Below are 12,058 nucleotides of genomic sequence, written 5' to 3'. Positions count from 1 at the left end.
CCAAATGGATACAGTAGAATACCAAATGGATACAGTAGGATACCAAATGGATACAGTAGGATACCAAATGTATACAGTAGGATACCAAATGGATACAGTAGGATACCAAATGGATGCAGTATTTCATTTCTATGCTAACTATTATCCATCCACAGACACAGAAACGATGTGGGTAAAGCTCTGTCTACACAATCAAACTTTATATGACATATATGGACATGATGATGTCATATCACTACAACCATATTTGGGTACATCACACTTTTTTTGTCAAACTAGTTTGATAGTGTAGACAGAGCTTAACACAGTGACTGGATCTCAATTTAAAAAGTGAAAATTGATACTGTCGGTATAGTAGGCAATAATTATGCTGTATATTGTGTAATAAACAGTGGCATAATATATGAGCACTCACTGGCTAAACCCAGGAGCTCCAGAGCTTAAGGGGCCCCAGAGCATGAGCAGTCCAATGCACCTACTCAGCATTGGAGGATTAATAAACCAGGGTCTATGCCCTGTGCGGTACGCACACTGGTAATAAACAGTAATTTTAGACCAAAGTAACCATAACAAAATATTCTATACAGTAATTACATTTTAGTTAGAATATCAACATTTATTCAGTACTAGTATTAGGAACAATGTACTAAAAAAACAATTACGGAGGTATATGCTATTTTAAAAATTAAATTTGACAAGGTTTCTTTGTACACTAGGTTACAGCATTGTTAACACAGTGTATGTAATAACAGTTAATTGATTTCTTAATGATTATGTTTCTGCTTCCAGAGGGCAGTAACAACTTTGGTCAATATAAAAACCCAGTGAATTTCAATATGCCTATATACAATAATAATAATAATACACTAATAATACCAATAATAAATATGTTCACATAACACTATTCAAGGTTTATATGGAGCACATTACATCATTAAAATCACATGGTCAAAGGTTATAGGTTAGGTCAAAGGTTAGCACAAAATATTTGTGGTCAAAAAGTTTGTTTAAAAAATCTTAAAATCATACAGTATACTGAATATAAATTCTAATTGAATACATAATGGTTCACTACATTTTTTTTTCTTTTTAAAATTATTTTACACTACATTTTAAAAGTTAATTGAATTGGTTATTTAGTTTGAAATCATCATTAAATGTAACAAATAAATTCATTCATGATTTTAAAATATTACAAGAAAAAAAAAGTTAAAATTCAAGGTAAAATACTTTTTAGTCAATACAAATCAAGAAAAAAAAACTTTGTTTCAAGATTCAGACACAATTGAGCGTGTCATACTTGAGCGTACCATATGTAGGTTAACAGGACAGGATCAAGACATGTAAACAAGGCATTAAATAATAGTGTACTAATTAACTATTTGGCTGTTCGGGGTATATCTGAATTTTCAGTAATGCTGAGAATGCTAAATGATAAAATAATATTAAAATCTATTTTACACTCTTACAATGTACATAACAATAAAAATTGTACGCTTTCTGCCAAACACAGAATCAGGTGCTATTCTAGTTAACATGCACACGTACGGTAAAATGTTAAGTAGGTAATTGTAATCATTCATTATTATGCAATATACATTTATTCACATACAGTTGTTTAAAAATATAAACACCTCTGCTTGAGGAGCTTAAAGAGTACATGACCTTAAATTTAGAATCAAATTTAGTGGCGTTTTAACAGATTTTAAACCGTTCTTACTAGTAAATTAGCCCCTTGAGTTTAATTCAGCAATTTTTGCATTTAATATTTTTATACATATAAATCAAACTAAACAATATATACTGAATAAGATTTAAGCCCACTCAGCAATTTTCGGGTGGACAGTATCCCTGAAAACCCATGTGTAGGGTTTATATGTTAAACTTAAACCCAATCCATGTCAGTATTATAATGACAAATTTAATACATTTTTTAAATTAACCTAATAATATAAAAATAAATACATAATAATATAATATTTGAAAACATATGGGATAATTCTTAATTTTTATTTAAGAACACATTTTTTGGGATAAGAATCGCAAAATATGAATAAAAAATGTATTTTTAATCTAATGAAATTATACTACCTGCTAGTGCTAATATTACTTCTACACAAGTTACAAATTACTATTATTTATACACTGCCTTCTTATGATAACATTTTACTTTGTTAAAAATGTCATATTACTGATAAAAATCAGTAACAGGATACACAACTAATGCATTTCATTTAAATATTATTATGTAAATGATCAAAATTAAGCCTTGTCCCCAGTTTAAATTTAGAATAATTACGGTTTAAATCTGAACTTAGATACTGGACTAGACAATTCTACCTTATATAAGCCCATGGGTTTATATTTAATCACATATCACAATAATATAAAGCTACAATGCACATATTTACAAGTCTTTTTCCACAGCACACCTACCCCCAGCAACATTTTATACTCAATACCTTTTTAAAACCAATTATATTAGAAAATTTGTCTTTTTTATTTGATGACTGAATTTACTTTTACTTTAATTAAGTTTAAACTCTTTGGGATAGTACACATTTTAAAACTACAACAACCTATCTGTATATAATTCTTTACGCCATTCATGAATACGTACGTGTGCGACATTCCGAATGAATGGTTTAACGTAAAGAATTATATACAGATAGTTAATATTAAAAACCAGATGAGAACATTTTTCGAAGTAAAACAATCTAGCTTGCACAGGTCAACTTTAGACTTTAGTATCTGCCCGAAACATGTTCTATGGATTAATGTGCTACATACAACGGCACACCTTTTTAACAATTTATAATTCAACAGCCTCAACTCCTGGCCAAAGTAATAACTACAAATTTTAGAACTGACTTTGATCCTTTTGAACTGGCAGTTGGTTCATTGTTTGACCTCGCTAATTCTGCAAAACTAGCAACACAAACCGCCTATCTTACTATACATCATACATAATAACATCAACAATACTATGTTGTAGGCTAACTCCATTTTCACTTACATATTTGTTTGTGACCTAAATAAACGTTTTCAACCCAGTTATGTTTTGTCGGTCTCTGCCGCCAATCTGACTGTACGAAGGGTTACAACCAGCACGTTATACCCACTGCTATGACGGTATTTCACGAACAGAGCAATTTTATCAATTTTTTTTATCGCCAGTGTAATAATTTTGATTTATAAAAAAACACCTTCCTGAGAACAAAGTCAGCATTTTAAGAATTTTAGCGCCAAATTTTATAAAAGATTAGTCTTTTATTATAACCTCTTTGCCATGCCATACGCATGAATGAACCCTCTACAACAATTTAATAATAAAACGGCAGCATATCAATAAAATCACAAGTATTAAGATTATATAATTGTAAATATAAATTCATATTGAATACAAAACACTTATCTAAAACGGTCTGTGGTTAAAATCATTATCGTGGCGGGTATATACATTAAGGTCAGGATTTGGCATTGCCACTTGTTACGCCCTTTTCATTTTCGGTGACTGTATAATTCTAATGTTTTATGTACACGCACAAACTGCGTATAACAACTTGGAAACATTGTAAAACATGTTTAGGTTTATCCAGTTGAGATTTCATAAAACGTTTTTCAGAGTAGATTACACTTTGGCTTCTTTTTCTTCGGCATCTTGGGAGGACAAAGGACGGCGCGAATTGCTTCGTCAAACACAGTCTTGAGACCTTTTTGCGTCAAGGCAGAGCACTCAAGGTACTTCATAGCAGTAATTTCTTTGGCCATTTGCAATCCCTATGAAAAAATAAATAATATAAATAAATTATGTACTGTACTAATATGACATGTAGTTATTAATAAACAGGTTAAACATTGGGTAAAGTCTACATTCTCAAACTTTATGTGACAAAAAAAATGTGATGTGCCCATATATGGACATGTTTGGGCATATCACTACCATATTTGGGCACATCACACTTTTTTAATAGTGTAGACAGAGCTTAAGTGATTTAGACAAAGACATTTACTGTAGGCTAGGCTGACCCTACTCCTACTGTACAACTACCTCCACGGCACTGTAAAATGTACTGAAGGCTATCATCAGTACCAGGGATTGTTTTGTGTTTTTAAACTAAAATTGTATGTATGTATTTTAAATAGAGTCATGTACCTGTGGAAAAGTAATTGGTTGTAAATTCCTCTCTCGTAGCCTCTCCAATGTTTCTTTGTCATCTCGAAGATCTAGCTTAGTTCCGACCAGAATAATAGGTGTTTGTGGACAATGATGTCGTACCTCAGGATACCACTAAAATATAAATAATAAACAGTTAAATAACATGGAATTAAAATAGTATAAACATAAACAAAATCTAATAAATTAGAGAGAGAATCTTCTTCATTTTAAACATTTTTAAATTTGTGTTCCATATTGTGTTTTTACACTTCTCTTCCTTATTGACTACGGGTTGCTTATTAGCTAAAGGCCCGCCGCACACCCCCCCCCCCCCCCCCCATGTAAACTCAAAACAATGTATTACTAACAGCGGCCTAGAAATTAAGAAGGCCTAAACCCACAAACAACATGTTCAAGTATATTATAATTATATATATTTCATCTACTTTACCAAGGTACTGTAGCTACAGTATGTATTTAAATATTATTTTTCTGCTCTTAATCTATTTAATATATTCAGGTATGAGATGATTTAATAAATTAATAATAGTGTTCGTCAGCAAATGTTCGATATGAGTATGATTGATTAATTTCTGCAACGGTTGGCGCTCCATTTACCTTGCTCTTATGTAATATTCATACCAAGGTGTTAAAATACCGACGACTACAAGAGTGTCATGACATAAATGAGTCACTTACACACAATTTTAAATCTTTATTTACTGTATATGAATCACCAGAAACATAAAATTAGTTACACTCTATAAGCTATGAAATACTATTTTGTTCAGTATTTCTTCTCAGTAGCTCTGATGAAGGAATTGACATGTATTGTGGCAGCTTTTTCGCTTTCTAGCTCTTTATTAATATTGCAACTATTGATTTAGTGTTTTGCTTTATCTAATAAAATCATTTTGCTGATGTCAAAATAGCTATATAAGCAATGCTTTTAGTCAAAATTAAAGCATTATTATTTCACCTTCAGATTTTTTAGATCAATTTATAAATTAATATCTATATATAATTGTAAACATTCAGTTGACTTACCTTGGCTCGGACGTTCTCAAAAGAAGCTGGACTAATAAGTGAAAAACAGATAAGAAATACATCCTGCAAAAGAGAAACAAAACCTTTTATTATCATCATCAAAATTTATTAATAATAATAATATAATATATTTTGTATTATATCTTGCTTCGATCTTTAAATTTCTTCGTGCATGTATTGTACTTACGGTTTGTGGATACGATAACGGACGTAATCTGTCGTAATCCTCCTGACCAGCTGTATCCCATAATCCTAAATTCACCGGTTTACCATCTACCATTACATTTGCAGAATAGTTATCAAAACTAAACAGAAAAGTAAAAAAAATAAGTAAGATAGAACATCATCGTAGTTGTACTACTATAGAAAAACCTTGTTTGTGGCTTGGGATCTAGTACTATGATGTTTGTCTAAAGAGAGGGATGTTATACATGTATTTGGCCAGGTACAGTACAGGTGGGTGAGCCCTAAAAAAATTAACTGTTAGTATTGTAGTACTTAATACTAGTACTAATCCTTACAAAAAATACTTACACTGTTGGTATATATTCTCCTGGGAATGCGTTTGTTGTGTAGGAGATTAGGAGACAGGTTTTACCAACCGCTCTGAAATAAAACAAAATTGAGTGAAATTAAGTTAATAGCATAGAATAGGACCTGCCGCTACAATACCCACTAACCTATATTAATGGTACACTGTATGCTTTTCCACCAAGTAAGCTCTGTACATGTACAGTATGCATACAATTAGGGAGTTCTGGCCATGGAATAAAACTTTACTCCATGGTTACTGGGCAATTGATGTCAAGTTGACTCCGCATTCCAATTTACATTAATATAGTTTACTGTACAGTACTGTAGGTACAATACAGTACATGCTTTTTTAAGTAAACCCGTGGATGTACTGTATTTTGTGACATTAAATTAGGCAGCTCTACAGTAGGCAATTGCCATTGACAAGTTGACCCCGCATTCCAATTTACACAGTAGGTACATGCTTTTCCAAGTAAACCCGTGGATGTACTGTATTTTGTGACATTAAATTAGGCAGCTCTAGGCAATTGACATCAGGTGACCCCACATTTTTACAATTTACATTAATACAGTAGACTGTACATGATTTTCCAAGTAAACCCATGTACTCTGTACTGTATTTTGTGTACATGCAATTAGGCAGCTCTAGGCATTGACATAAAGGTGACTCCTACTGGTGTAGTACATATACCATTTTGTATTTTTCATCATTGGCAACTTTCTTTTGTATTGTATTAAAAAAAATTGACTGCATCGAAGTGAAAGATCATTTCAATTTATCACTTTGCAAACAATGAATATTTGTTTATATTGTTTATAACATTTGTTTTTTCAGGAAATGTATACATCATAGCACAATAGACAAAATATTTGTAGGTTTTCTTGTTATTGGATAGTGATTGTTTAACAACTTGTTTAAAACTCTATTATAAAGCACTGTATTGTATAGTGATTAGTTAAATCTGTAGGTCAATCACCTTTATTTAAATGTAGGACAGAGTTCATGGAGGAATACAAAATATAGTGATACAGTAAGTGTAAGCCCTGTTATACAGTAAGCCTAGGAAAAACAATTTTATTTAATTATTTTAGTGAAATATTAACCACCAACTAAAATTCTTCCATAAGTGAACGAAATACACACTGACCGAATAATTGGATATTTAAAAACCTGTATTTTATTTAGTATGTAATTTGATTCTTTTAAAGTACTGTACTGAACTGTATAGTGTGTGCATTTTTTGTCAAGTGTCCCCTTAATAAGGGTGTCCTCTGAGTAGAGGTTGGCCATGGACTTATTGCACCTTGTTTATGTCATGGGAACATGTCTTTTAATATAGGAATCTACTGTTTACAAGAATACTGTATTTCTTCATTTTGAAAGTGCCCCTTTACAATGCCTCCATTATTTTCCCCTCACATTCACACCTAATGTTGAAAAATCAATACAAATTAGCATTGAATTCTTTTCAATTAATTGAAATTAGGTTATCAGTGTCTTGCTCTAATGGCTCCACATAGTTAATTTATTTTTTCACCGAACAATGAAGATACTGTCTCCAATGGCCTTCATTCACCTTATAAACTGATTATATACTGTAGTTACATTAACAATTCTACCATGATTCTACTAACACTGTATCTATTTATTATATACATTTGCAGTTGTAATGTACCATTATTAACTGTATATAACATTAACAATTCTACTAACACTATCTAGATACATTTGCAGTTTGTGTACCATTATTAACTGTATAACATTAACAATTCTACACTCCATCTAGATACATTTGCAGCTGCAGTTGTATAATGTATAATTATTAACTGTATAATTAATAAAGCATTCTAGAAAAAAAATGTGTTATGTTACACACTGTGCAAATATTCTTTTCAATTCAAATAAAATGCAGTAAATAAAAATTACATCTTTTTCTACCATACTGTATTTAACTGAGTATAGAGCCTGGGTAGAAGATTTGGTGAAAATTAGGTGTGTGACTATCTGGGGTTGCATTAACAATTGATTTTAACATTTATGTAATTGCGTCTGAATTTAGCCTAAATTAGGGGTTGAGAATATTCTAATTATTATAATAGGATTATAAAGTACTTTGTTATTATACAATATGATAATTAAGAATTAGATTTTTCTGATTTTGTATAAAAAATAAAACTTTCATAATTAGATAATCAAATTTTCACATTAGTATTATAATATTTATAATTTATTAATAATATGGATGCATCTTTACCGGTTTCTTAATTTTTGTCATGAATATAAATTTGTTGATTGTTATTTTAATTGATTGGATCATAGACTAGATGACAGAATGTTTATTTAGCTTAATCAATCTGCTGCTATGATGCTTTGATTGCAGTCTTAAGTTGTGACCTTAAATTAGAAATTATTTTCCTTGAATTACGGTACCATGCAAGTTAAGTTGAGAATGTGTGACTGTACTGTTAAAGTGTGTATTAAAATTGTGTACATCCTGGAGATAATGACTTCAAATGTTACAAGTTTTAACCACATGCATTACTGTATATATAAAAAAAGAATAAGACTATTATTAGTATTGAATCACTATAATAGGACTATTCAATTTATCACAGCATGCTTATTATTCATGATGGAATTATTTTATTATAGGACAAATATGATTGATAATGAACTACTGACTGAAAAAATATTTGTAACATTTAATATGGATTGACTGTAGTGGTAGACATCATCAATGACTTTCAGAATGACCTTGACATTATTAGTATGATTTTAAGATCATTTCACAGTTTGGTATTAACTGATACCAGATGTAAAGTATCAGTGTCAGATTGCTGTAAAAAGGGTTAATAAATTGATTTTGGTGTCTATTGAACAAAGGTTTTAATTTATTATAATGTCTATGAGGCCCTGTTCAGACCCATGGCGTTAGACCGTTTTAGCGTACGACGCTAAAAGAATGTGTGTCTGAACAGTTGGGGATTAGCGTACAACGCGTCGTACAACGGTTGTAGCGTTGTAGTGGAAAACGGTTGATAGTACCGTTTTAGCGTACGACGCTACTGTAAGTCAACGTTGTATCCAATCAGAACGTTTCCTGTTATGACGCGAAACAAGGTTTGACCTAGGCTGACATCTTGTATCGTCAATGTGTGAGAGATGGATTTCAACAACAAAAAGGCCAGAATAATTTAAGGCCTAACTAGGCTACAAATACAACTGTTAAAAGAAACTAGGCTACAAACTACATGTATCAATTGATTACCATTATATTTTCTAACAAATTACATAAATAAATGCACCTTGTATTTAAACATAGTGACTACGATCCCGCTACGATCCCGTCCCCTTTTAGGCCTAGCTAAGAGCCATTCACGCATTTCATTCAAGCTAAAAACTAGCGTGGTGGGACATCAAGTCACTCATTCATATATACAAGGCAGACTAGACTGGACAAGTTTAATGCTGAAAACCCCCTAACTCCTAAAAAATTCAGTAAACAAACAAGGGGAGCTGTGTCATTTTTATTAGCAAGTTAAGGGTTTTTTAACTGACTGGTTAACACAATCTCCATCTTCATCATTAGGAGGAGGCCTGCTTTATTTTCGTAACACAAGAGCCTGGGGAAAATGTTTTTTTTACTACAAAATAAAACAATAGAAACAGAAATTTGGCTTTACTATATTTTTCTTAAATAAATGCTGAGGTATGTTTTATTTACGGCAAATGTTGTCATAATTGTAGGGCTGAGATCTAGGCCTATATACAGTGGAAATAATGATGAAAACACGTGGGTAAGAGCACATGAATATGCAACTAGAACCAACCTGAATGACGCACTTCCGTTGTAACGATAATCGTACGCTATGGGTCTGAACACCTCATTTTTTTCTCTGCGGTTTGTAATGTGACCTTGCTAGTAACGTTGTACGCTAAAACGGTCTAACGCCATGGGTCTGAACATAGCCTTAATCTCAATAAAATATGGTTGTTTTTATAGTGTAAAACCAAGAAGTTATAACAACATAACTCCTTATATTACTTGGTATAAATCCATGGTAAACTTTTTACTATACCAACACTTGATCTTGATCTTGATCTTGATTGGATAATTGATAAACTCCAACTGGAGTATCACTCAATATGTGAGTAGAGGTTGAGGAGGGGAAAGCTAGTCATGAATTAGTTTGGAGAAGGTTTTAGTGATAGTGGTCGAAGTTGTAGAGAACGGGAGAGCATTCCAGTCTCTAACTGTGTTAGGGAAGAAAGAGCTCTGGAATCGGTTGGTCTTAGCCACAGGAACTTTAATTGTAAGTGGATTGTGGTTCCTTGTACATCTTGCTGAGTTTGGTCGTTTACTGTATTCTATATGATCTTCAAGCTTCAGGTCAATCTTTTGGTGGACAATTTTGTGCAGCATCATAAGTCTATTTACTTGTCGTCTGCGCTGAAGTGGTTGGAGGTTGATTTCGTTTAGCATAGCAGAAACAGAAGATTCTCTACTGTAATTGTTTGTGATAAATCTGGCTGCACGTCTTTGGACAGCTTCGACTTTATTGATGTTGCAATTTGTGTGAGGGTCCCACACTGAGCTACAATATTCAACATGGGGACGGACAAGGCTTTTGTATGCTTGGATCTTGACATTCCGTGGGGCATTGCCCAGATTTCGACGGACAAAGCCCAGCATGCCATTGGCTTTGTTAACTGCCCTGTCTACATGAGGGTTCCACTTCATGTCAGTAGATAAGGTAACTCCTAGATGTTTATGTTGATGAAGAGCCTGTAGAGTGTGCCCAGATAACCGGTAGGAGTATTCCAAGACATTTTTCCGTGTGCTAAAACGTAGTATACTACATTTATCAGGCTTAAAAGACATAAGCCACTTCTTTTCCCACGTCTCGAGATGCTTCAAGTCATTCTGGATTGTTTCGCAGTCGGACAGGGATGTAATAGGGTTGTAGATGACACAGTCGTCGGCGAACAAGCAAACTTCAGACTTGATACCATCTGGAAGGTCATTGATATATATCAGGAACAACAGCGGTCCGAGGACGGTGCCCTGGGGCACTCCTGATAAAACTGTGACTGGCTTGGATGATTCACCTTGAATGTTGACGACTTGTTGCCTACCAACAAGGAATGATTGGATCCATGAGTGGAGGCATCCATTGATGCCGAAGTGATTAAGTTTATGCAGGAGTCTTTTGTGTGGTACTGTGTCAAACGCCTTAGCGAAATCCAAAACGATAGCGTCCACTTGCTTAGTTGTCTCGTTGGCTTTCCATACTATATACGGTTCCAGTCTTGGTTTTTTGCAGGAAAATGTTTCATTTTTGTTTATCTATTCATTTATCACACAAGACAATTGATTAGGCCTACGCCTATGTCAAGTATGTGCAATACTGTAAATTAATTACACCAACATTTCTTCTTAAAATAATGGAATGGAAGTCAAAGGAAAATGAATGAATTAAATTTAAAAATGACACGCATTCGTTGCTATTTTTGCTTCATTCATATTCATACACTCAACAAAACAAATATTTCACACCATACATGCACGACTCAATACAAGAATCACACAGATAAAAAGTAATTATGAAAGTACAATATAATGGAATACATAATTCTTAACTGGCAGGGTACGGAAAAACTAGGCCTACAACAAGCACTGTTGACAGGCCAAGCCCAGCCCAGCCAGCCTCCTGCCAGCAGCATGCAGTACCAACCACAGCCAAATATTTACCGCGCGCGATGTATCGTCGGCGAATTGATACGGACGAAAACACTTACCCATCACCTACAACAACGCATTTAATTGCTTGCATCATAGAGAGTTCGTAAGTTAAACAGTTTCTTAATAATCGTATATAAATATAATCCAAATGGGCGTTTTCTTGTCAAACTTATAATAATACTTTCTGGCCGGAGGTTGACTCACACGATCAACAGAAAAGTTCTCAATTTTTTTTATCTTCTATAAGGTGTACAGGTTAACTGTGTATTTACCCAAATTAATTTTAACTGGCAGTAGATAGTGCCCTCTTTTTATAACACTTTGACAGCCTGTCTCATTTCTATAAATATCTTTTCCGGTCTGTTTATCTATAAAACACAGAAATCCAAAATAGATTTCATTTCATCCGTTTATTTGATAAACCTTGGAAACCCCCTGGATAATAACAGGCTTATTTTTTAGCATGCAATGTAATACGAATGTGACAATATTCACTTTGACAAACAATTATTTACCTGCTGAAAAAACTATAACAGTAAAGCAAAAAATACTTTTTCAATAATAAGTCAAATTG

General features: G+C 32.9%; 1 protein-coding gene across 1 annotated transcript; it reads right to left on the bottom strand.

Annotated features, from left to right (window-relative positions):
• Positions 1-590: 590 nt before the first annotated feature.
• Positions 591-11,759, bottom strand: LOC144840248 (ras-related C3 botulinum toxin substrate 1). The gene is made up of 6 exons (XM_078696006.1): positions 11,541-11,759; positions 5,741-5,812; positions 5,394-5,511; positions 5,207-5,269; positions 4,157-4,291; positions 591-3,780 (listed from the first exon to the last, which is right to left on the bottom strand). The coding sequence occupies exons 1-6, from the start codon at positions 11,576-11,578 to the stop codon at positions 3,622-3,624; spliced, it is 585 nt and encodes a 194-aa protein (XP_078552132.1). The 5' UTR covers positions 11,579-11,759; the 3' UTR covers positions 591-3,621.
• Between the last annotated feature and the right edge of the window lie 299 nt (positions 11,760-12,058).

Source organism: Antedon bifida, chromosome 4, assembly GCF_963402885.1.
Source record: "Antedon bifida chromosome 4, ecAntBifi1.1, whole genome shotgun sequence".
Taxonomy (NCBI): Eukaryota; Metazoa; Echinodermata; class Crinoidea; order Comatulida; family Antedonidae; genus Antedon; species Antedon bifida.
The sequence above is the reverse complement of the archived record's forward strand: the minus strand, read 5'-3'. Positions and strand labels throughout refer to the sequence as shown.

Bases quoted from the DNA above. Each gene is read 5' to 3' on its own strand.
- LOC144840248 (XM_078696006.1), bottom strand. From the start codon at position 11,578: ATGATGCAAGCAATTAAATGCGTTGTTGTAGGTGATGG. The intron at 5,512-5,740 runs GTAAGTATTTTT...TTTTCTGTTTAG, and splicing joins GGAGAATATATACCAACAGT to TTTTGATAACTATTCTGCAA. The intron at 5,270-5,393 runs GTAAGTACAATA...TCTCTTTTGCAG, and splicing joins CGTTATCGTATCCACAAACC to GATGTATTTCTTATCTGTTT.